Source organism: Bos taurus, chromosome 13, assembly GCF_002263795.3.
Source record: "Bos taurus isolate L1 Dominette 01449 registration number 42190680 breed Hereford chromosome 13, ARS-UCD2.0, whole genome shotgun sequence".
Lineage (NCBI taxonomy): Eukaryota > Metazoa > Chordata > Mammalia > Artiodactyla > Bovidae > Bos > Bos taurus.
Genome location: NC_037340.1, coordinates 22,200,755 through 22,226,728, shown reverse-complemented (window position 1 = coordinate 22,226,728; position 25,974 = coordinate 22,200,755). Strand labels below are relative to the sequence as shown.

Below are 25,974 nucleotides of genomic sequence, written 5' to 3'. Positions count from 1 at the left end.
AGGCTTGAATTCACACAACGGATCTCGATGGTGTGGCAGTGCAAAAATATGTACAAGATCTTGGTCCTGATGATATTTTAAGCAAATACTGCATCATTTTGAGCTTCAGTTTAGGGGTCCTGATAGTATTTACTTTCCAGAGAGCTGGTGAGTATGCCAGGAAATGAAACATGTAACGAATGTAAAGAACTTACCCTAGTGTCTGCTATTCAACATAGGTGACTTCTGTTTCTTTTGACCAAAAAAGCAAAACAAAACAACTAATTTGATCAAAGAATTTGTTGATAATAATGTTGTCATCTTTGAATGTTTTGTACCATGGTGATTAGTAGATAAGGTAAATTTGGTAATAAGATTATCATACAATCTCAGAACTAGAAAGGCTAGCCCATTTTTTACAGTTGAGAATATAAAGGACCAAGGATGTAAGTTGAGCCCCCCAGCCACCACACAGCAGGTGAATAGCAGAGTGGGGTTTTGAACCCAGATCTTGGGACTGCTCCCTCTGAGGCACATTTTCCACTCTACATATCAGAACACTTCCTTCCAAGTGATGCCTCTGTGACTGCAGTTCATTTAGTGGGCAGTTAGTGGGCTTCGAATCTCTCCTGTCCTTAGTCATTCTTGCCTTGTCACTTGTAGTGTTTTTGCCAAGTTAAAAAAGAAGTAGAATAAGTTCTTCTATCATTCTGGTGTGGAATATGATCTGATGCATGTGTTCTGTTTTTTTAGCATAACATAAACTTAAGCAGAGAAGCCCCATTACCACCTTTTTCATGAGTCAGTTATGATCGTCATCAAATCATGGCCCAAATACAACCCTGGTCCTGTGTCTGAGATACAAACATTATAAAAACCTGCAATTTACTTTAAAAGATACATTTTTGATGATATTTTGAAAACTATTTAGTCCTTATAAACATTTGAATAATTAAACAAAGATAGTGTTATTTTTGGACAAGTAAAAGAAAATGCTGAACTTAAGATATAATGAAAAGATAAATTAAGTATAGAACTAGTTAAAGCATAATCTTCTTTACAACAAAGTCTTGGCAACTCCATCCCAGTAGATTATATTTCATAATACAGATAATTTACCCCTTACAGGAATTTGCATTTTGAGTTGGCCACATTTAATTGGCAATCAGGTAGTCTCTAAAATAATCTTATAAAGTTTATTTAGATAAACTAAAGGTATTATAAAATTTATTATTATATTTAAAAACCCATACAGATGAATAAGAAATTATACAATCTAGCTATTTAATCATTAAATTAAAATATGTGGTTTCCTTATTCATGACTATTTGTACAAGGGAATAATATAAATACCATAAATAATTGTCAAAGGAAATAACATATCCAGTGATTTTAAATCATAACATAAGAAACCGAGTACAACCTTGATCAAATGCACATATAGGAATATTTCTATAAGAAAAAATATTTCATAGGATTATGACAATAGTAATGTAGTATCAAAGTTTAATTAAAAATCTTCAAACAAGATGTCCTTGTAACTTTATTAAAGTATGTCAGCAAAATAACCTGCTTTTCAGCAAACTTTACACCTAAGTAAAATTTTGACATAAAAAACAAAACCTTCAAAGTGGAAATACTCTTTTTAAAGTTCACTTTTTTTGATAGTTTATAATAGAAAACCTTAAAAGTAGCTACTTCATGCTTTAAAAATGTAGCTTTACAAGAAATGGCTAGAGAACACGCATTTTAAAAATTATCCATATTGGTAAATGAAGTTCTTGTTTTCAGCTCAGGAATGCATATAAGGCCAGTATTTCTTTTATACAATTATGATTACTCTTAAATTTAGGGATGAATTATTCCTAATATTCTAGTCTAAATCTAGATAATTTTTTAGTTTTAGTGTGTGTAAGTTATCTTCATCAGTTTTGTGTGAATCAGAAAACCCTTACCATAAAAGTCATTACTATCACACTATTTTCAATGACTACCTACTATATTTTTTGAACTGTTAAGTGTTGGATCGCATTAAAAGAAAATACACCAGATCTTTTTGGGTGTCAAGGCAGCTATGCAGAAAGGGTAGGCTCTATTTGGATGCAATAAAATCTGCCTGTTATATTATTTTCCATTCTACTTCCTTCATTTTGTGTTGCTATACTTTATATGCATCTGAATCATCATTAAGAAGAGGACCACAAACACAAACTTTATGATCTCAGTATATGATGATCAGAAGAGAAAAAGCAAGGCTCAAATAAATTTGAAATCTTATTGTTTAGAATGATTTTGACATGCAGGTAAGGAACAGAATTGGAGAAGGCAATGGCAACCCACTCCAGTGTTCTTGCCTGGAGAATCCCAGGGACGGCAGAGCCTGGTGGGCTGCCGCCTATGGGGTCGCACAGAGTTGGACACGACTGAAGTGACTTAGCAGCAGCAGCAAGGAACAGAATAGCACTAGGGCATAATGGCTTATCTTGGAATGACTGTTTTGAAATTTGGAAGGTTAGTCTCAGGTTGCCTGGCCACCCGTGGTCCATTTACTCTAGGCTTTTGTTGTGGTTACTCATGGTGCTTCATGTGTGGTGCTCATAACAGCTCATCCCATTCAGCTGTGCTCCACCCTCCCTCTTTCCCACACTTCCTTCTTTCCTTCCATTCTTTCCCTGAGAGAGATGGTTGTTAAATATTTACTGGATCACTATTGCTTATAAGTGTACCATTAATGAAAAGTAGGAAAGCTTCTCAAATTAGGTTCCTGTCAAGTCAAGGATGCTCATCATGCTTTCACTGTGACCTGCTTCTACTTTTCCTTCTAACTCAATTGTCTCCAAACCACAAGTACTCTTCTTTTCAAGAACCATCGGTAATGACCATCCCTCTGAAGATGGAAATTGAAAAAGGAAATAGAAAATAATATTGCCAAAAGAAATCAGTAAGTGCTCTCTCATTGCTCTATGTTCTAATAGGTTTTATACTGTCTGAGTAATAATGCAGACATAGGTTTGAATCTCTTACTGTGAGAACTGAAGTGGGTTCATTCTTCATCTCAATGTCTCATCTGTGAAATGGACGTTGGGAGGATTAAGTAGGATTCTATATGTAACGCAGTGCTTTGCTTATGGCTATTACTCTTTCATGTCCTATCAGAGATCCTGGTAGGAACCAGCAGAGGGGGCTTCTAAGAGTTCTTGACTACCCCCCTCCATTTTTATATGAAGTTCATTTTTCTCCAAAATTTTCAGCAGTTTATATGAGGGATAATGCAAATGAAATTTTAGGCTTTGGATAGCATTTTATGTAGCAGCATTTTTGATTCAAAGTGCTTCATGGCATTTGGATATTATTAAAGACTCAACAGTTTAAAAAGATCCATTTCGCTGGCTCCATTAAGGAAAGAAGCTGGGTCCTCTGTGGAACAGAAATAAGAGATGTTGTGTTTCCCCTCATTGCTCCAGATCTTTTTTGTTGAGTATTTGAGAAATTCATGTTTTTAATATAAAGTCTAACTTCAGTAAAATACTTAGGTTGTTTAAGTGATCTATCAGCTTCTTTATTAAAATCTCATACTTCACTATGACACTGCTTTACAACATGGTTTAAAAAGAACTTACCTGGCCAAATTGATGAGCGAATTGGTGGCCTGAATTGCATGATGTGAGTTAAAAATTTGAGTTTAAAAAAAAATGAGAGTATTGATGGAGATATTTCCCCATTTGGGCTTTTGTTATTTAGATAGAGAAGGAGAGAGTGAATATCTATTATTCATTCACATAATTATCTATTTATTCAATATTAAGGAGTGAATATTTATCCCCCAAACTGCTGGAACTTTGAAGTGTGTCATTCTCATTAATGAAACAAGATAGCATTTTGAAAATACACCTTTGGTGAAGTTAATTAAAACATAATTTAAAGAGTTAATTCTTTATTTATAATGACAATTTAAACTTCTAATAAAATATATTCCCATGTAAAGAACTCTGATTTGGATAGTTCTGGAAACTAAAATATATTGCAGTTTTTATTGCTTGCTTATGAGGATTCTGAAATTCTCATCTTAAGAAGTTTAATTTTAAATGTACTTTTTTTCACATCTAAGGTATAGATGTGGAGAAGGAAATGGAAACCCACTCCAGTATTGTTGCCTGGAGAATCCCATGGATAGAGGAGCCCGGTGGGCTACAGTCCATTGGGTCACAAAGAGCCAGACACGACTGAGTGACTAAATGGCAAGGTATAGATGATCAAAAATGAAAAAAAGATAGCTAGTGATTTCCAGTCTTATAGCATCATGGCACAGCTTTCGTGTCCACTTTGGAGCCACTGTCCGGTAGGGCTCGTCAGAAGTGAGGTGTGCTGAATTGAAACACACTGAATTTCAGAATATAAATAGGGTAAAATATCACAGTACTTTTTATACTGATTATATGTTCAAAGATAAAATTCTGGGTACATTGAGTTATAGAAAAGATATCATTTGTCAATTTAATCTGTTTCTTTTGTGGCAACTAAAATACTTAAAATTACATATGTGGCTCACATTGCAATTCTGGACAGAGATACTCCAGAGAATGATTTTGGAAAGAGTTAAAACAACATAAATAGACTTTGCCTGGGAAAAGTCACTTTATGAGCAAATCAAAAGTAGGCCAAGCATACTGGGGTTATGAAGAAAAATCTTGCATACACAATTTAAGGAAAAAAAGGTATATGGAGAAAACCACTTGTAGATATAACTAGTGTACAAAATGATAAAAAATTGTTAGCTACAAAATTATTTGAACATTGATAAAAAGCTTTTAAAAGCATGCTGCATTTTAAAAGTTTTATTGTTTAAAAATTTAAGTATAGTTGATTTACAATATTGTTAGAAAATGAAGCTTTTTAAAATCCAACACATTTATCATAGTATTAAAAAGGTGTATTTTAAATTGAATATACTAATGAATATTGATTTTCACATGTATATTCAGTATCTGAAATATACTGGAGATATATACAAAAGCTAGTACGGTGTATTACAAAGTATTTAGATGCTCATTACATACATGTTGAGCAAATATGTAATTGAAATAGGAAGTGGTAGAGATTTTTGTTGATGTTATTCACCAACATTATCTGAGAACGTTAAAATCGTGCCAGACCCATAGAATGCACACAAGAAATATTTGTGAAATGAATGAAGTTGAACACACACACACACACACACGCACACACTAAATCATAGAGAATATAAAGTCCTCAGAGAGAAATTAACACCAATATATGTTAAACTAGTTCTCACTAAAAAGTACCAATTGTTTTAAACATCACTAACTTTATAGCTGTCTTAATGATACATTTACTTGAATTATGGTCTTATTTTGACAGTGTCTTATATTTTGAGTTACACATGAAGAAAACTCCATGAAAACAGTTGGAACAAAACTCAGGAGTTAGTGCTTCAAAAGTTACAAACTTGTAAGGGTCAGTTGTGGTGTTTTCCTGGTCTTGACCAATAATGAAATCATGACTTCAGGATAGAAATACTTAGCCAGATTAGGTACAGTAATTGGATGCTTAAGGTTCAAGTAGAAGTATCAATAACGCTTGTATAGTAAAAAGTAGAAAAAAGAAGTGCATTTTAATGATAAAATTGTAATTATAGCAATGTAGAAGTGTGAAACTTATAAACAACATTTAACATGATTTCCATTTAATTGGGGGGGATATATAATACAAATGTATTTCCCTTGCATATTTTTCTTCATACAATTGGGGATAATTTTTTCAGTATGAGTCTTCATAAAGTCCAGGTAAGAGGAATATTTCAGTTGGCCAGTGATAAAATGAAGGGGTAAAAATTAAATTCAAGGCACATGAAGGTGTAAAGTAGGTGTAAAGATGTTTCTGCGATTAGTTGACCAGGAAATGTGTTATTTTAAGTTTGTGACTCAGACCTACTTAGGATCACTGTGTTAGGTAAGTGATTCCCACACACATACTACATGGAGTTCTCCCTGCTGCCCTCATCTCTCCCCATTTTATGCTCCAGTGACATTGAAATCTTGGTTCCTCCAACTTTATCTCTGGGTCTCTGCAAATGTTCTTTGGATGTCTTCCATATACCCCATTTCTTTGCCTAATTCTGGCTTAAGTATTCTCTCTAGGGGGAGATCTGCCCATTACTTGGTTTTTGCTAGATCTTCTTGCTCTGAGCTCATGTAACTCCCTACTTGTATTTTAGAGACATTGTTATACTTTCTCCAAAAAGGGCTGAATTGTTTCACATGTGTTTACACAAGTGATTGTTCCAATGACTGTTTTCAATATGGCTTCAACTCCAAAGCCTTTCCCTTTTTCCTTGACTATAAAGACTTCCTCATTATTTCCACGTTTTAATGTATGATTCTTCCCGTCTGGAAACATGACAGAAACAGCTTTTCTCCATAAATGACTAGGAAATTATTTACTGTGTTTTCATAAAATCCATAAATCGTGTAAGCAGGACATGCTATGAATTAATTGGGAGGACATCTACCTCTGAAGGGTTAAAGAATTGCCAACACTGATCAAGCCCACACTCTGGCTCTTGATATGGTGTTGACAGCCAAGCAAAGAGCTTCTTCAATAAATCCACTCTCATATTCAAGTTTTTCCAGATGTGAGAAGTAATTAAGTCTTTGCATTTATTGAAGCCTTGTATGCGTTTCAAGAGGAAACTGGCAGCTGTGATGAATTAACTCTGCTTGAGTGCATGTGTGTGTTATGTGTGTGTGTGTTGCGTGTGAATGTACATATATACAAGCACACATGTGGCATTTGCCAATAGTCAAATGAGATCAGACCTTTTTAAAAAAGCAAAACAAAACAAAAAGCTAATTTTCATACACACCAAAAAATTTTACAGCTATAGCTCACAATTTAGAGAATATGGCTTTATCTAATATGACTTTCTTAATTTTTACTTTTACTGTATGTCAAAGGGAAGAAATGAAATTATTTGCATCTGTTAAAGGGTTTTCTTAAGGAAAGGTGAAACCATGATTCTCATAAAACATAAAATGAACACATTTCAAAGATTTTAACTCATTAATTGAGGACACCAGAAAGATATTGCAATAGGTTAAAAGGTGAATTTGAAGAACCAAACATAAATGAGCAATGGGGAATGATGAATTGAGTGTACAGATAGCTATAAAAGGATCTATCAAGAAGCCAATAATCAATTACTCTTCCCCAGGACACAATTAATTTGCATTTGTATGGCTAAAACATCATTACCATTGTTATCAGTTTTCAATAATTTATGGTGTGGGTAAGTAGTTTAAAAATAGTGAAAGGCCAGATTAACCAGAAGGTAATGCTAGATAAGAAAAGATGTAATTTTTTTTTTTCTGCCAATTTCAAAGTCTTTCACATTTTTCCCTGACACCTCTCACACAAAACTCTAGGAAAGGCATACTTTTTCAGATTACTCAAGCTGTTTTTTTCCTGCTTGACACTTTGGTTCTGATCACAAGCTGCACAGAAACCATTGAAACCTTGGGCTTCTCTTGGTGGGAAGGGTTTCAGAAGTGCTTATGGTTTTGGCTTTGTTGTTACTAAATTGGAACAAATAACTCAAGTAAGTAGCAAATTGAACCGAAGTCTTCTTTCGGTTCACTGGGTACTTATGTTAATGTAGACTCTGAATATGAGGATTCTTTTTTCCCCCTCTTGTCAATATACTTAGAAGAATAGATATTTAAAATTTTGGCATCCCAACCATCCCCAACCTGCAAATTGTTGTGCCAAAGATTATTTGTGGTTTCTTGTTCTTCTCTTCCTCCAACACAAGTGTAGATGTGTGGCTTTTGTTTGTGAGTAAGATCTATATTTGTAAAAATAGGAAGTTCAATACAGAAAAACACTATTAAATCTTACTTTAGCAGAGTTCCCTGTGCTATCCAGTAGGTCCTTGTTGGTTATCTATTTTAAACATAGAAGTGTGCACATGTCGATCTCAGTTATGTGGCAGCATGGATAGGACGTGTCCGAGTCACTCTGCTGTGCCCCTGAAACCATCACAATGTTGTTTATCGGCTATGTTACTGTTGTTGCTATTTAGTCGCTAAGTCATGGCCGACTCTTTGTGACCCCATGGACTGTAGCCCACCAGGCTCCTCTGTCCATGGATTTTCCAGGCAAGAATACTCGAGTGGATTGTCATTTCCTTCTCTAAGGCATCTTCCCAACTCAGGGATTGAACATGCGTCTCCTGCATGGGCAGAAGCATTCTTTACCACTGAGCCACCAGAGAAGCCCCATTAATCAGTTATACTCCTATATAAAATAAAGTTTTTAAAAAAATCTTACTTTAATGGCAAAATTGGTAATGGTGACAATTATTCAGTTGCTTTGCATCCTTTAGATTTCTAATTAACAAACAGTAATGAGATAGCCATTAAAAAGGAGAGGATAGACTTAATGAGTGTTAACTGTAAAAATAGATTGGGCTAATAATAAGCAGGACTCTTCTCTTATATAAAGAAGACAAATTGCCCTAGAGAGCTTATATTTCTTGTTTTAAGAAACGATTTCTCCCCCTCATCTATTAGTAAAGTTCTCTTTTAGATAGATGCCAAACAGTGAAGAAACACATAAGGCAAAAGCAAAATAATCAGGGATTCAACTGAGAAGCAAGAACCTTCTGGGGATAGTCATTTTAAAAAAAAAAAGGCAAAATGAGTACTTGAAAAGACTGCCAAGGCAGGCAAGCTTCTCTCTCATTTACCATGTAGGGGGACTATGTTATAATAAGATATGTTGAATTAATTTTTAAACTGGAAATATTCAGTTTATCTCTGAATATCCCTCAACACAGAGCTGAATCTCAATCTATTTCAGTTGTTTATTATGGAATTTCATTTGCAAGTCACTCATCACCATGTTAGGGAAGAACCACATGTTCCATCACTGCAGAGAACAGAAAGGAGAAAAAAAGTGAAATAAATATGAAACACTTCTCAAAATAAGAGATTGAATAAGAGATTCTTATTGTATGTGACCTTAAGAACAAGAAGACCGTCAGACACTGCATGACTCATGATGATGGTGTAGACTTGCTTCCTTGGCCAGGGTCTGTGTCTCCAGAGACCTGAATTACCCCTGGGACCTGTCAGTTGTTATAGAAACAGATTTACTTAAACATAAACATCAAACTATAAAAATATGGAAGACTTCTGTACTACAAATACATAAGTTAGCTCTTGTCTTTGGGTTGTTATGCTGCATGAAGACTTCCTGGCCTTTAAAACCATATTGAAGGTTTAGAATTTACTCTTTCAAATGAGACGATCTTTCGATACCAAGTTCTTTCCCTGGAACTGTGTACCTTTATTCGATAGTTGAAAACTCTTGTGTTTGTAAGGGGCTTCCCTATTTTTAGGTGCTTTCCATTTATTACCTTTGGGCGATTCAGTTTTTCTGCTTAATAGTGGAGATTTTGAGCCAGAGCGGGATTAAATAATTTTCCCTAGAGGATGTGGGAGAGCCGGACCTGGACCTCAGGGGGCGTTTGGCGGTAGATAATGTGATCCCATCCTTGGTCTCATCCTCAATCAGGGCATGGGGAGAGTAGGAAAGTAAAAGGTAGATGACAGAAATGAAATGCTTGGAAAGTAAAAGGGCTTAACAGCTATACAGATATTCCCTTTTGGCTCAGCCTAAGGTGAAAATATGTATTAAAATACAGCATTTAACATGGTTTTAAAAAAAAGAAAGAAAATTGGGGAATTTTGAAACATGATAGCTATCTATGAAGAACACTTCCTTTATATCCCCAAAGTCCCATTTTGGAGCTATTAAGAGACCTTTACTGTGATGAAATTCAGGGCTTAAAATGTTTAACAGAAAATTTTACATGAATTTTATATTATACCTACAGGTAAAAAGGAAAAAAATGCATTCAATCAAAAGTAGTAATGTATCTAGCTTGCCAAACATTCCATTAAGGAGTTCCTACAGCAAGTCTTAAATGATTAAAAAAATTTTTTTTCCTACCTCATTTTAGCACAAATTAAATTTTACTCACCATTACATATCTAACATCAAATTCAGTGCCTGGAATAACCACATTTCTTTGAATGAATAAACGTAGGGCTCTAGTTAGATTTTGGTCCTAATGCTTCACTAGGTAACCTTGTGAATAAGACAAATAATTAATTTCTGTTGACATCAATTTTGTTCTGTATGAAAGAAAGGGCTTTAGCAGGATAGACTTCTTAAGAACTCTTATAGTTTTAAAATTCTGATTTTAAAACCTTACGTGGAAAATTTGTGTTCACATTGTATATGGCATTTGTTTTTGATTTCCAAACTTTTGTGCATAATCTCAACAGATTATTTTCTTCCAGCACAGTGGAGGATTTGTTGTATGATGGAAAATGAGAAAAGAGCAGCCACTGAAGTCTGACCAAGGTAACTCACCATAGAGAGGAGACGTCACCGTGAGCTTTGCGAGTACTGTCACCTCAAACACTAGCCAGGCAATGCCTCTTAGGCAGCTTTGGCAAGATTTTCTTCCTATGCTTCTAGAAGTTTGCAAGAAAAGCTTATGAAAAATATGCTTTTCCTATTTCCAAATAAAGATAACGTAATATAGTTTCTATGGAATACTATGATAGTCTTTTGGCAGAGGCTTGAGGGAAACAAGTAGAGTCCACACATTCTTCTCTTTTATGGAACAAATATAACATATGGAGAATTTCCTCATAGAATTCTCTACACTGGCCTGACATGACTATGATTTTATTTTTATTTTTTTATATTTTCTTGACCACGCCATACAACATTTGGGGTCTTAGTTCCCTAACCAGGGATTGAACCTTCAACCCTTACATTGGAGCATGGAGTCTTAACCACTGGACCACCAGGGAAGTCCCCATTACTGATTTTAAAGTTGAAGTTTCCAGTTTCAGAACCCTTGGGGCATGTCTTCTTGTCATTTTGCTGGTATGTAGGTTATATAATGCCACTAAGTTTGCGTTAAAAGTCATTTCATAAAACAATCAACTCTTAATAGAACACAACCATTTTTTTCAGAATACAACAGTGTTTTCCTAAGTAATATTTCACAGAAGAATGTTAGTTTTCTGCAGTATCAAATGTCAATAAAAGAACAGAAAGGTAGGTAGGTATGTAAGCAGGTAGTAGATAGATTAGATTAGATGAATAGGCTTTCGTTTTGGGGAATTGCTGGGTTAAGCAAACTTAAATAGTTTTCTTGGTTGTGGGTCTTCTAAGGTGTGGTGTGGGAGCTTCTAATGTGTCGTTATGCCTTGTGGATCTCTAAGTGGCAGGGGTATAGATTAGTATACAGGTTTCCCCAGACATGTTTGTTTAAGAAACCCCCTTTTCCCCTTCAGAGTATTCTGCAGAATTTTAGCCTCATACAGCACAATTTGAGACATCTATACATGATGATTGTATAGAATTTTTTTCTTTTCAGAATTTTTAGGCAAGACCAAGGCAATTTAAAAAATTTAAAACTAAATATGATACTAACACAACATTGTAAAGCAATTATACTCCAAAAATGAAAAAAACAAACAACTGGATATGCTATTAAGAGAAAACATTATCATACTTTTTTGCTTGGAATGTATTTTTTGATTAAAGTTATGTTTTATATCATTTGTTTCATTATTCACCACAAGGTACTTTTTATTATGTCCCACATGGATATGCTATGGCTTTATAAATATTAATTTATCCTAGGATTTAAAAAACAAATCGATAAATTGAACTGTATAGTCTTAGAACTACCTCGTTGACATTAAAGGGTTTGTTTTGAGAAATACATTTTAAATTATATAACTGGTGATACATACTGCATTGTAAATATTGTTATAGTTTATCCTTCTAAACCTTTCCAAGCATGTATTACGCATTGAGAAATATACAGATATCTAGTGAAATGTGTAAAAATTGACCCTATGGGCAGAATTGAAAGAGGGTACTTATTATTTTTTGAAATAATGATGTTTCTAGAATTCTTAAATAATATATCAGCCTATGTTAACTATAGCTTCTCATGTTTAATGATGTTTACAATTAAAATAATACAATAGCAATGTATGATTAACAACCATAATTAACTCAGAATAGATTCTTCGAAGTGGTTCAAAGGGCTTTCCATGATAAATTACTAGCCTTTAATCAGCTAATATCAAGTATTTTTTTAGACTGAAAAAGTATATATATGTCTCATAAAAATTTTAATTTAACTTAATGAAATGAGTTTAACGATCCAGATTCACCATACCAACTCTGGGGTATGTCTGACATTCCAGTGAAAGCTTTATTTAGATGGAGTTGAGGAATCTTTGAGATAGTAGGCTTTCCACTGTGTTATCTTGAGTGTTATAGCTGAGTGGTTTTCCCAGAATCTCTAAATATTGTTCAAACTATTTTATGAATGAATTGAATTCATGAAATGTTAATAAACTTGTCTCAGTTTAAAGAATGTTGACTTGAAAAGTTCACTTGAATTTTGCCTATTAAAATATTCTTTCCTCTTATGAGGCTAGTCCTTGCCAACCTCAGTGATCCGGTTCTATCCACTCACAGGCAGCTGTGATAAGGAGGGTGAAGAGTGAGCTAAATAGGGAGGAGGCCTGGGCAAGGTCATTTCTGCCAGAACACAGAGATGCCAAGATCTCAAGGGTGCTGCAGTATATAAAAAGGTGCTGCACTTGTGAATTTTATATATATATATATTAAGAGTAAAAATGAGGGTTCCTGTATTTGAGGATGTGAAAGATGAAACTGAAGAAGAAAAAACAGGGGAAGAAGAAAATGAAGAAGACAAGGTGGGTGAGAAGGCGCCTGCTGAGGTGTGGTGTTCATTCCTTAAAGTTGATGATGAGAAAAATGTTTCCTTTCCTTTTTCCCTGGACAGGTATTCTTTAAGCCTGTTATTGAAGACCTGAGTATGGAGTTGGCCAGAAGGTGCACTGAACTCATTAGTGATGTAAGTGGCTTAAAAATTTTTATCTGTTTTGCCTTGCCTATGTGGCATGATTATATCATAGAATCAGAGAGCTGAGGAGAAAACCCTGAACTCATTTATTTAAAACCCAGTGATTTTCCAAATCATGGAACTAAGTCCAGAAATGTTAGATGGTTTTCCCAAGGTCACCTAGACAGAGAATTTCTGTGGGGACATGTCTCCATGTTCTTAAGCCAGAATCTTGTCCCTTCTTCAACTTCACTGTCACTCTGGCATGAAATCATAAAGCATCAAATTTCTGAACATATTCCATTGAGAATACAAAGCCTTTTACAATTTGTGTAATGATGTAATTTGTTTTGAGAGGATCTCTATCTAAATGAATGGTTTTTAGCATTTTGAGTAGCTTTTATGGAATCTGATGAATCCAGTAGTTTTCCAGACCAGAAACATGAATGTTTCTATGTGCGTGTGATATTTATTAGCAATTTAGGATTCACAGTTTACTGAACTGCATGTTGAGAACTCTGAACTGGATGTGGATGATGCTATTAGTGAAAGGAGCATTGTTGCTGTGACTTTTTTTGTTAACTGGGATCAGTTTATGTTGTGTATTGAGGGAATCCTGGGTTTACAGAATTAAGTAATATGGGTCAACTCTGGGAGATAGTGGAGGACAGAGGAGCCTGGTGTGCTGCAGTCTTTTGGGTCACAAAAAGTCAGACACAATTTAGCGACTAAACAACAACAAGCTGTATATTTCTGTCCACTATTTATCTATAGTAAATACGCAAACTAGGATGGTAGAAGCAAGGGAAATAAATGTGTTCTTCTCTTGGGATGAGAATTTAGATGATCCTCACTAGAACAGTTATCAGAGAATTGCTGTACACAGGGAAGATGGCTCATGAGGCATGAGCAGGTGCCTGTCTTATCTAGAAAGGGGAGCAGAGAACTGGTTGTTTCTATTGTTGTTCTTAAGCAAGATGATCAGAATAGTTTACAGACTTTTATTTGCAGAGGAAATCAATCCTGGGCCATATAGTCAGTGTTCTCTGAAATCAGCCTGCCTGAGTAGTTTAACAGTAACCCTGAACAGGCTGGCAGGACAAAGTTCCTCAAGGGAAGCATGTAGAATACTAAGATTAAGAAATAATAACACATTTGAAGTGTTTAGTAAATTGTCTGGAACATTGTGAGTAACAAGATGCTAGCTGTTATTAACGATTGTCTCTATAAATTAATTTTGTATCCATCCGATCACATTTTATATATAATTCTGTGCTCCCTTCTGGTTTGTTAGAAGAGCCGGGATGGTGGAAATCAGACTCCTTCCTGTATACTTGACATGTAATGTAATTAAATTTTATTTATTTATTTATTTTTTTGGAGGATAGTAGGTTTTAATCCAAATATATCAATAAGCACATTATCACATTAAATGTAATCAAAATAAATAATCCAAAAGTGAAAATACATCAAGCTGGGTATTCAACTATAGGCTATTTATAAAAGATACATCTTAAATATAAGAACTTGGAAAATCTTGAGTGAAAAGTATTGAAGACAATGTGTTTCTTTGTGCCATTTCTTAATATTCGTCACAAGCTACTATATGTAAAAGTTCTTTGTAAGCTATAATAATAATGAAATGATAACGGCAGCAACGGTGATAGTAAAAGCAGCAACAGCTAAGATTTATTGAGGACTAAGTGCCAGCTAATGCAGCTTGTGAGGTAGGCTCTCTTGTGTTCCCATTTTAGAGATGAAGGACAAGAAGGCTCCATCCGAGAGGTTAAGTAATTTGCCCGGATCACACAGTGAAGTAGTGGGGATCAGGACTTGAACATGAAGCCCTGTCTCTTAGCCAGTCTGCCATGTTATCTGTCCTGTAGCTTTCATGCAAAGTGTACCTTAGCTTTATTATTATGTATTACACAAATATTAGTAATGTGACTGTGTAAAACTTCAAGTTCCGAGCTCTGGAGATAGTACCTCTTCCAGTGTTGTTTTATTTGAGGTGTATTTGTGGCTGAGTCAAGTTATATAAACTATTAAAGTGACAACTTTAGTTAGTAGGTGATAAGAACATTTCTCAGTGACTTCAAAACCAATCTTGTAGTGAGGGGCGATGGCCTTTACTGTTTTGACAAAGCAAAAGCCATGTAATTTTCCTCTCATGTAGGTGAAGTCAAATACATGAGAGTAATTTCTGTTTATTATAGGTTTATATTGCATAGCCCATTCTACTTAAATATTTAGATCATATTACTGTGGCCTAGTTTATATATGTGTACATGTTTACATTTTATTTCCAAAGAGAATTCCATACTTATTAAAATACTGGTTCAATTTTTGAAATTTTTATATTTACCAACCAACAGTCTGAACAATTACTTTCTTTGTTTCTTAAAAAAAAAAGAATCAAGAGTTTGTACAATCATTTTAAAATCAGATTTTAATTTACCCTTTCTGGAAGAGTTTCAGGGATTGAACTGAATCAAATTTCTATTGTTTTTAGAAATGTAATTAAATAGTATTATTAAGTAATAACTTGTTCATTCACACTTGGTGTCATCAGTGTTTTATATGGAGCAGATTAACTTAAATTTGAAATTCTTTTCTTTGTTGTGTTGTCGGCATGACTAGATAGTGGTCTAAAATGTATATTTGAAATTGCATCAATACGGAGCTAAAAGCAAATATAGAAAGGATGAATTGAGTTAGATTGGAGTTCCAGTCAAGTCTTTATTATGTCTCTGATAGTGTCCATCTGTTCGTGCTCACATTTAATTTAGTCCACCAGTCTTTGCCCCAGTCTCAATCTTAAAGACAAACCTTCAAGGACTTTAGTCTTGTTTTATAATCCTTTATATCCCAAGGGGGAAATCCATGTGTTTACCTGAGCCTTTTTGTTTGTTTGAAGGCAATCTGTTTGCAGCTTGTCACCATGTGAATTTGGTTTTCTGTTTGCCAGCTTTGTAGAGTCCTACATCTTGAAGCTTTAAGAAGCTGGCTCACATTTCCTTATTTATATTTGTTTAGCTGCATCGTGTCTTTGTTGCAGCATGCGGTATTTTTCATTGCAGCATATGGACTCTCTGGTTGCAGCCTGCAGTCTTAGCTTCTCCATAGCAGGTGGGGTCTTAGTTCCCTGTCCAGGGATTGAACCTGTGTCCCTTGCATTGCAAGGCTGATTCTTAACCACTGGACCACGAGGGAAGTCCCAGGCTCACATTTTCTTGATCAAATCACACAGCTAGTGAGACACTGACCTGGGATTTGGAACAAGGTCTATCTGACTCCCAAACCATGGCCACCACGATGTCCTTTCTCTGCTGTTGTGTGCCAGGCACTCCACATGCAATACTGTATGTCATGCCACAGTGAGCTGGTGCTGTGGGCCCCGTGAGCCTTAGTTCAGACGTGGTGAAAGCTGGCATTGAGTAGCTTGTCCTTGGCCACCGACTGGTCAGGGATGGGGATAAGAATCAGGTTTAGATCTGGCCAAGTCCAAAGCCTGGCTGGTAGCCCCTCACGACTCTGCTCCATTTTCCAGATGAGAAGGTTGGTTTCATGGATTTCTCTTCATGGCACAGTCTCTCTGCATCCCCTTCATTATCATTCTGATCATTCCTCTCCAGACCTCTTTGAGGTTTCATGTGTCTTTATCAGGATGTAATAACGAGAACTGTGCACAGAGGTCCAGATGTGGATGGCTGTGATTATGAGTAGGGAAGCATGCTGTTTCCTGCCTGTTTTATGATGATATTTACAGTTTCTTGGACTAAGGGGGCCTGCAGAAAGCCGTTAGATCAGCCTCAGTAAGGACAGCATCCTCAGCCATTTCCAGTCCTAATTTCTGACTTGTAGCCGATCATGTAGGGCCCATCCTCCTTTAATAGTCCGAGTGATTTTCCCTTGCTAGGGATGATCTAATCTGTAGTGGCCCACCCTCTCGCACAGCCCTTTGAGAGCTTCTGCAGTTCGTCTCTTTCAGTTTACCATCTCCCTCTCCAAAAGAGCGCAAGGTCATCAGCAGACCTGTAGACTTCGCTGTATCATGCCCTTGCCAGATAATTCATTAAAATGTTAAGTAAGAATGGCCTAGTGATAAGTCCTGGAAGGCTTGCACTGTTTAGAATTCTCCATAGAAAGAAATGTCTGTTTTTCAGATCAGATGGCTTCATTTTGGGGATCAGGATGAGGCATTAAAAAAAAATTTTTTTTTAATTTTTTTTTTTTTTTTGCCTTGCCTAATTTCTGCTTTGCATATGCTCTGCCCATACTGTGGGGCTTCCCTCTGCATAGCTCACTTCCCAATCTTGAGAGACACCTGGTTCTCTGAGGCAGCCTTTTTTATTTTTCTCTTAGCCATGTAATGCTTTTTATTTCCCCAGATATCCTCTGTTTGGTATTTTGTCCTGTTACTCAGCTATCTAATCAATTCCTTGAATAAATCAAACCTACTGACTACACTGAGCAGTCAGCATCATGGATCTGGGAGCCTTTTGTAGGGTGGTCATAAAAAATAGTAGGTTAAAAGGGACCCTTTGTATGTTTCTTGTAAATTAGGATAAAGAGTCTCTGCAGAGCAAGTGAGCCTGCATCTGCCAGAAGCCTCTGACTCAGTGTTTTGATTCAAACCTTTTTAGGGTGTTCATTTGTGTGGCAGCAGGAAGAACATTTTCCAGGCAAGTGAACATTGTTTATTGTGGGTAACCCTTCCCGATGCTGAAAACATGGGATTCCATGGTTACCCCTCCAGAGAAAGCTCCAATGGTGTTCAGAAACCTGGGAGAGCAGCCTTGGCTCTGGGCCCCTCAGTTAACACACAGTGCTGGAGCCGCAGCTCTGTCTTCCAGGGTTCATTGCATTTAGCCAATGTGGTTCCATTTGTGAAAAGACTTCCTAGCTCCTTCTGGTTAAGAATGCTTGTAAAAGGAAATACCCTCTAACATTTCTACATCTGTCTTCCGCTTTCGGCCATTAGCTGGTCTCATACTAAAGTGAAAGAAACTAGGCTAGAAAGAGGAAGCACACTCAACTAATTTAAGTCGAACTGTAGTTGAGACATGGTGGGATTAATGGGTGAGGTCAGCAGAAAATAAATTATTTAGGGCATCTGATTGACATTAAGTCATCAACTTTGGATTGTGTGTTGGTTGTGAGTGCAGATGGCTGCACAGAACACGGAAATCCTAGCACAGGGGCTTAACAGATAGATGACTATTTTTTTGAGATGAATCCTGGATGGAGGGGCTGCAGCCTTGATGTTATCAGTCTCTCAGGCTCCTTTCCTTCTGCTCTGCCATCATTGGTACGGTGGTTTCTTGTCTTGTGATGGCCTGGTTCCTGCTGTTTTCCTGTGGTTGGGGAAGACAGAAGGTGGACGTGTCAATGGGCTGTGTCAGCAAGTCTTTCCCCTTGTACGAGCTTTACCAGTAATAATGCTGGGGAGACTTCCAAGAATATCTCATGGCCAGAGCTGGGCACCTGTCTTCCCCAACCGATCGCTAGCCAAAGGGAATGAGAAAGCCATGCCTGTCTCAGAGCCATTTGTCCTTTGCGGCTGTGGTAGGGGCGTATCTTCTCCCGTAAATACACTTGAGTGCTATTGTTAGGAAAGAAAGGGTTTGGAGAGGCAATCTATCCAATAGATGGGGCCATCTGTTAGATTTGGAATTGACTGTCTACTCAGTGAATTTTATTTTACCTAAGATTTAGTATTAATCATCGACGTAGTTCCCTTTCATCTTTTTTTCCCAATTCTCCTAGTATATGAAAGCTACTAATTCGTGGTATTCTTTATATAAAAATATAAGATCATATGCTTACTGTCTCTCATATTGTAAAATTCATTAGAAATACAATGTGAGTGACAATAAGCATATAGTAGATGTATGTGTGTGTGTTTATCTTTTAAATAAAGACCAGAGAAAGGAATGGAGAGCACACTTAAAACTGAACTATTTGCCTGCAGAGCAGAGGAAATAAAACACTTCGCCTTTATCCCTAGCTCCTGTCCTGAACATTCTGCTCAAATCAGAGCTTATCAGAGGCTGTAGCCACAGCACATACCACTGCTGTGAAGAATGTGAATGGGAGAGGGAAGAGATGGTGGCGAAAGATAAAAATAATGAGCCAAACTTAAGCCTAATGATAGCTTATTTTCTCTCACGCTTAATTATATAACGGAGATACTTTTTTTCTCCTTATGATCAAAATAGCCTACTATTTATTATAGTGCCATTAACAGTTTAATTACTAGTGACTGAGGACGGTGATTTGCAGAGACCTAAAATTATGGCTAATCTTTGAGAAGAAAAAAAAAAAAGCAATTTAGTGCTCAGATAAGATAAATAAGTTCTAATGTTGATTTCATGAATAAAGCAAATGTTTAATGTGGTCAGCATCTAATATCTGAGTCATCACTGTGAAATACGGCATTTAAAATAACGTTACTCAATATGTTTGTGGCTGGTTACACCTCAGGTCAAATAATGCCCCTTAGGTCTGTTCAAATATGGTAAAATCTCTATGTCATGTTAAAGTGTAACATCAACATTAGTCATGTTCTTTAAGAACCAGGTAGTGTATACCGTTAAACTTCACTTTTAGGCTGTAATTAGGGAGGCCATGTAATTTAATCATCTGAACTATGACATTTTTTTCAGTCTAAGTATTTACAGTCTTGGGTAGATAAACATGACTTTATTACAGGGTGATACAACTTTCAGCAAATTACCTTCATCCTCTCAAACAGTCATAGGTTTTGCCTGCCCAGTTTTCAGACTGGATGGCAATTAGTGTGGCAGTGGGATTACATTTCAGATCCCTCTCTATAGTTCCTGACTTCTTTTTGACTTATCTGCCCATGCGGGATCTTCTCGCAGAGTAATCCTGGCCTCTCCTGAGGGGAGAGAGAGTGATTCCTCTCACTAGTGAAATGGAAAGAGAAAATGAGGATTGCTCAGCTAAGCCTTTCTGGACTCTGTCCCATTTGCCTGCCTGCCACCACAAGGGGGCATTCTGCAGTGATCTCCACAGGTGACAGGCTTTCTCGGTGGGTTCTATGCTTGGGGGAGCGGAGGAGGTTGGGGAGGCCTATGGGTTCTCATAAATTGGATAGTCAGCCTTTGATTTGAGTGTAATTAATTAGTGACCAGAATCCCACTGTGGCCACAATTTATGCCCCCTCCTCTAATCCAGCATGTCTAGGTAATGATGCTAACAGTAATCTCCATTTGTTTAATTTCGTCCTCTTCTTAATTGGTCACATCTGTCCTGATGACTCCTAACTTTAAACCCAGAGATAGGCAACTGTGTTTCTGCTTGACCATAGGCTTACCTGTTAGGGTCTGTGGCTTAAAGTAACAATAAATTAGGACAATTGTATGAGTGAAATGGAGAATTTTTTTTAAGATGTGAGTTAAAGTTTGTGTGTGTGGTATGACATAGCTACACAGAAAATGTGTAAATTGGAAATACCTATTTTATATACATCTGCTGTACGTATTCCCTCAAACTTGTATATTAGTTCTCAGTATTCAAGTTATCTTGAGAAAGGCCATGCTTAGCACAGAACCAGATTTATTTATTGAGAAATCTTAGCATGGTTTGAAGAAATCAAGTGATAAAGGAGTGTGCTGAGTATGCATGCAATACTTCGTTGTTGTTTAGTTGCTAAGTTGTGTCCAACTCTTTACAACTCTGTGGACCGTAGCCCACCAGGCTCCTTTGTCCATGGGATTTCCCATGGATTGGAAAAATCTGGAGAAGGAAGTGGCTACCCACTCCAATATTCTTACCTTACCAGTGAGCCACCTGGGAAGCCTATGCAATGCTTCTTTTTAAAATAAAGAAAAAAAATATTTTAAATTAATTTTTGTTGATGTATAATTGCTTTACAATATTGTGTTAGTCTCTACTGTACAGCAAAATGAATCAGCTGTATGTATACATATATCCCCTCTTTTTTGGATTTCCTTCCCATTTAGGCCACCACAGAGCACTGAGCAGAGTTCCCTGTGTTATTCAATAGGTTCTTATGAGTTAGCTATTTTATACGTAGTACCGATGTTTCTTAATTATGCTGAAGAAGCTGGACAAATAGGACCCACAGTCAGTGTGGGTCCAACACGCAAGATCCTTGATGGTAACTGTACCCTTGCTGATGTAAAGAGCAGCCTTTTTCTTACCCTGCCTCATCCCCTTTGTTGTTCTGGGCTGGATATCGGTTTATTTGATTTGGCTTGTTTTGAGCATCATTCCACATTGGAGTATTTATTTCAGAAAACAGACTTGTGCAGGTTAATTCTTCTGTTTAAAAAGGGAGCATTAGAGTTGTTTTCTTTCTCTTATGTAAAATGTTCTCTCTTTCAGATCCATTATAAAGAAGAGTATAAAAAGTCTAAAGGCAAGTGTATGTTTGTGACTGACACGCCTATGCTAAACCATGTAAAACACATTGGTGCTTTTATTTCTGAGGTAAGGTATCAAAACTTTTTAAATGGCTTGTATTATTTTCTATTTATGTAGAAAAGTTTGTGTATTAAAATTAGAGAATAATGTTTCCGGTAATACCACTGAATGTTGATATTAATAATATCTGTATATATAATTCTATGCATTATGTCAACTAACTTATGTAAACTGGTAGCTTACTATCTATTGTTGATATGTTTTATTATAGATATCTATGTTGACTCTAACCTTTTTTTATTTACATCAAATTAAAAGGAGATATTTTTATTCAACAGAAAGTACTGGCAAAATAGTCTCAGGAGTTCCATTATTTTATTTCTTAACAGACTTATTAGATATAAATGATCCAATCTCATTTTGAAAATAAGTCAAACTGATCAGCAGATTCCGTAAAATGTGGTATCTTTGGTAAGTAACTTCAGATCAATTTGAACTATTTTTGGTTAGGATCAGCTCAACAGAGATACCTGCTATGAAATCATAGAGTAAGAAATGCGCTACGTTCATTTTCCAGCTGAAAAATCATATAATCTTTTTCTGAGCGCGTGTAGAAGTGCAGCTTATGTTGTGTTATAAAGCACAGTGTTAACAGTGATTTCTGTGATGAGGCAATGCCAGTGTCTGCGAATAGATCATTTTGAAGAGATAAACTCGAAAAGAAGATGATTAGCTAGTGTTGTAGATGACTGACCTCTAGTGTTTCCTAAGTTATTGGAAAAAGAACAACGTGATATTCTTGGGATTATTTCTGCCCACATGAAAGCATTTTGAAGAAAACTGGTAAATTTTAAGTATGAAAATCTGAAGAGTTATGGGAACACAAGGCTTACACAAGCTATATGCTCAATGAATCAACACTCAAATCTGGCTCCAAGTAGGAGTAACATCAGGGACTTGTGGATAGAGTGGGGAAAGCCACGGTTTTGTTTACTTGTGTAAGCTATTAAATATTATTTCTCCTTCACAGAGAAATGCTTGGTGTTCTTAATTATTAATTGAGGCTTTTTCCTGAAGGAGTTAACTACAGAGGAAAAAAAAAAGGAAGAGGGCAATCTGTTACATTCCTTTGAACCTAATCTTCCCAAGAGGAAATAGTGAATGAGTGTCTCTCTTTATGAGTAACGACTGAGATCATTTAGAGGCAGTGCAGATTGTATGTGGGAAAGTGCAAAAACAGCAAAAAAAAAGCTCCCCAACCTCAGCGCCCCGCCGTTGTGGTGGGAGAAGTTAAGAAGACTTGAATAAAGGAAGGCTGTCCTTTGTGTTCAGGTTCTAGACAAATTCTAATGACTTGTGTTTTCTGGAACAGCTCAAGTGTCTCATTCTCACATATTTTTTGACAATATGAGACAACAATTTCAAATATATGAAATTGTTGGTACACAATAGAATTACTTTTAGAAATGTGCATGAGTTTAAGTAGAAAAATAGCCATTATTTAATTAAATTGATTTAATTAAAGTTTTCATTTGAGGTATAATTGACGTGGAGTATTATGTTAGTTTCAGGACTCCACATTTGTACGCACTGTGAAAGGACCACCACAAGAAGTCTGTTATCATGTGGAGTCACACATCTTATTTCTTTTTTTTCCCTTATGATGATTACTTTTTAAGATTTACTCTCTTGGTGACTTTCAAATATGTCATACAGTTTTATTAACTGTAGCCACCATGCTAGAGTTTATGTCCCCAGGTATTGATTTTATGACTGGAAGCTTGTACCTGTTGACCGCTTTGCACCCATTTCTCCCATCCTTCAACTCCCCGCTTCCAGTTGTTATTTTCTTGCATGTTTGATTTAAAGGTTTTACCATGATATATTGGATTTATTTCTTCAAATATGACCGTCGGGTTCGGTATCTGAGATTAAAGTTGACTTTACGTATTTAAAAATTTTTTATTGGAGGATAGTTGCTTTACAATGTGTTATTTTCTGCCATACAACAAAATGAATCAGCTATTCATGTACATATATCCCCTCTTTTTTGGATTTCCTTCCCATTTAGGTCACCACAGAGCCTGGAGTAGAGTTCCTGAGCTATACAGTGGGTTCTCAGTAGTTACCTAGTTTATACATAGCAGTGTATATGTGTCAATCCCAACTAATTTGTGTCCTAAGAAAGTACTTGTCTTCATTCTCTTTCAATATTCGCAGTAAAAGAAAAACTGAGACATATTTATTTTTCTTTTCTTTCTTCCCCCCTAGGCAAAATACAAAGGCACCATTAAGGCGGACCTTTCCAATTCTCTTTATAAGCAGATGCCAGCCACAATTGACAGTGTCTTTGCCAGAGAAGTCACACAACTACAGAGTGAGGTATGGTTCTCCTAGATTATTATATGATTATGTAAATCAAATATATACCTAATACACATTGTTTAGCATTTTATAAAGAGTTGTTTCTCTTAGATAAACAACATCGGAAGCAACTGATTCATGTTCTGTCAGCAGTCACTGATAGTGACGGTCGCTGATGGTCACAGATAGAGACAAGGACCTGCCAGTGTGTTAGTCACATGATACTGTCTTTCCTAGTCCCATTCTCCACTACTAACAGAGCAAATATGAATCTTATCTAGACAGTTTACTTAGATTACAATCTTATAGCAAATATTAAACTAGTCTTTGATTTAACTTGTGAGAGAACATACCCATAGCTTATTAAAAGTCACATGAAGAATTAATGGTTAAAGTCAGGATCCACAGATTTGTGCTCCCTCAATTAGACAAGCGGTTCCTGAATTTTTTTTTTTTTTCTCCTGGATGGTGTTTTCACTTAGACTATATCAGGCTCCAAAAAAAGCCTCGACCAGGTGGAAATGGCTATTTTAATGATTGCAAGTTGCAGACAGACTTAAGAACTATCATTATGTAAACTCATTTTGAATCCATGAGAGTTTAAGAGTAATTTTCCTTTTAGAGTACATTAACACAGAAGGAATCCTTAATGCATTTAATCTATTGTGTTCCTTAAAACAGAATTTCAAAATAGAATATTTCTCCTCTTTCTCACTCATATCATTGCTATGTTTTCTTCATAGTACACTGTGATTTTTCTTTTTTTTTTTTTGGTTACTTTATTCATCCATAAGAGAGCAGGAACCTCATCTGTCTTGTTCCCTGCTCCATCTCTGTGCTTAGGAGTCTACGGACTCCTAGAACACAAGGGGTGTTCAATAAGTACTTGTAAAATGCATTTTTGTTCAGTTGATTGATTTTTTTTTAAGGAAATGTTTCCTTTTACATAGTTTATATTTTTCATGCTACATTTTTGGTTAATAATAATAAATGCGTAAAAATGCTCACTATGTGTCAGGTACTGTTCTATTCATTTCACATGTATTTATATCACTTGATGCTCACAACTCCATGAGATAGCCTCATTTTGGAGATGTGGAAACTGAAGCACAGAGAGGTTAGGTGACTTGACCAAGGTCATACAACTGACAAACAGCAGAGCCAGCATATGAACATGGGTGAATTCGCTCAAGTCTTGGTTCTAAGCTATATCCATTACCACCTCTTTCTTACTATTTCTACCCCTCTTTTTTAAAATTATTAAACAAGTTCACTTCTTTCTCCAGAATCCTTTTATTTTTAAGTAGAGGATACGTAGATAACTTTAAAATAGTCTGAAAATAGGTTACTCTTGAACAACACCAAGTATGGTTATTCTTTGCAGAATATCTTTAAGTACTTCATTATCACAGACTTAAATGTCCACTGTGTACCCAGCTTGGCAGTAAGCTAATCTCAGCTGTGCAACATGAGGCTAAAAATATATGTCAGGGCTCTGCATGGCTGACCAGGACTAATATGCCCGCCCTTTCTTTCCCACCCAGCATCTGGTGACCCAGCCACTTGCTAATCATACAGAGTTCTTTATAAAGCAAATAATTATAACATTTGATATTTGACAAGATTTTTGTGATAATAATAAGCAACAGTTATATAATAAAGAAAAGAAAAATCTTTTCTTAGTTTTATACTTACTTGGGAAGGTAACATTTTCAGATATTTACATTGTTAATTGCTTTGGAAGTGCACAACTTTTCTCAAATTTTTATGGCATAAGCATGTCTATAGTATACAACTATGTGTACATAGAACTTAACATAAAAAGTAATCCACATTGGACATTTTGGAATCTGTTCCTATTTTTCTCCAGAATAGATTGTGGCTTAATTGGTAACAGGTATTATTCCAGAGGAGAATATGCACCCTGAGAAAGAAATATATGTGCTCTCAAGAAGCATCACTGCCCAGGGTCATAATTAGTCTTTGAACTTGTTAGAAAGGAAATACCTGGATTCTGAAGAAGGTGTCTATTTCAAAGATTTATGTAATTGTAATAACATTTCTTTAGATACACATAAATCTATTTTATTATTGTTAAAATTGGAATTCTCAGAGCTTACCTGATAATGACAGGCAAGAAAGTAGAACAATTTAATAGTATTTGTGATAATTAAAGAACTAACCTTTTACTGTGTCCAAATAGTATCAGATTTGTGGCAACCTGA

The 25,974-nt window shown here is 36.0% G+C and overlaps 1 protein-coding gene across 8 annotated transcripts in view; it reads left to right on the top strand.

The window, feature by feature from the left end:
- NEBL (nebulette) overlaps positions 1–25,974 on the top strand; it is a 380,402-nt gene that overhangs the window by 248,132 nt on the left and 106,296 nt on the right. For 4 of the 8 annotated variants that reach the window (XM_025000589.2, XM_005214191.5, XM_005214192.5 and 1 more), the window contains exons 1-4: positions 12,639–12,821; positions 12,911–12,982; positions 21,347–21,451; positions 23,657–23,767. The exons of 2 other annotated variants lie outside the window; for them this stretch is intronic. In XM_025000589.2, the coding sequence (XP_024856357.1) occupies positions 12,741–12,821; positions 12,911–12,982; positions 21,347–21,451; positions 23,657–23,767 (369 nt within the window). In that variant the 5' untranslated portion in view covers positions 12,639–12,740. Of the gene's footprint in view, positions 1–10,364; positions 10,429–12,638; positions 12,822–12,910; positions 12,983–21,346; positions 21,452–23,656; positions 23,768–25,974 lie in introns of those variants that run through there. 2 more of the 8 variants (XM_059892603.1, NM_001191413.2) reach the window with 2 other exon arrangements.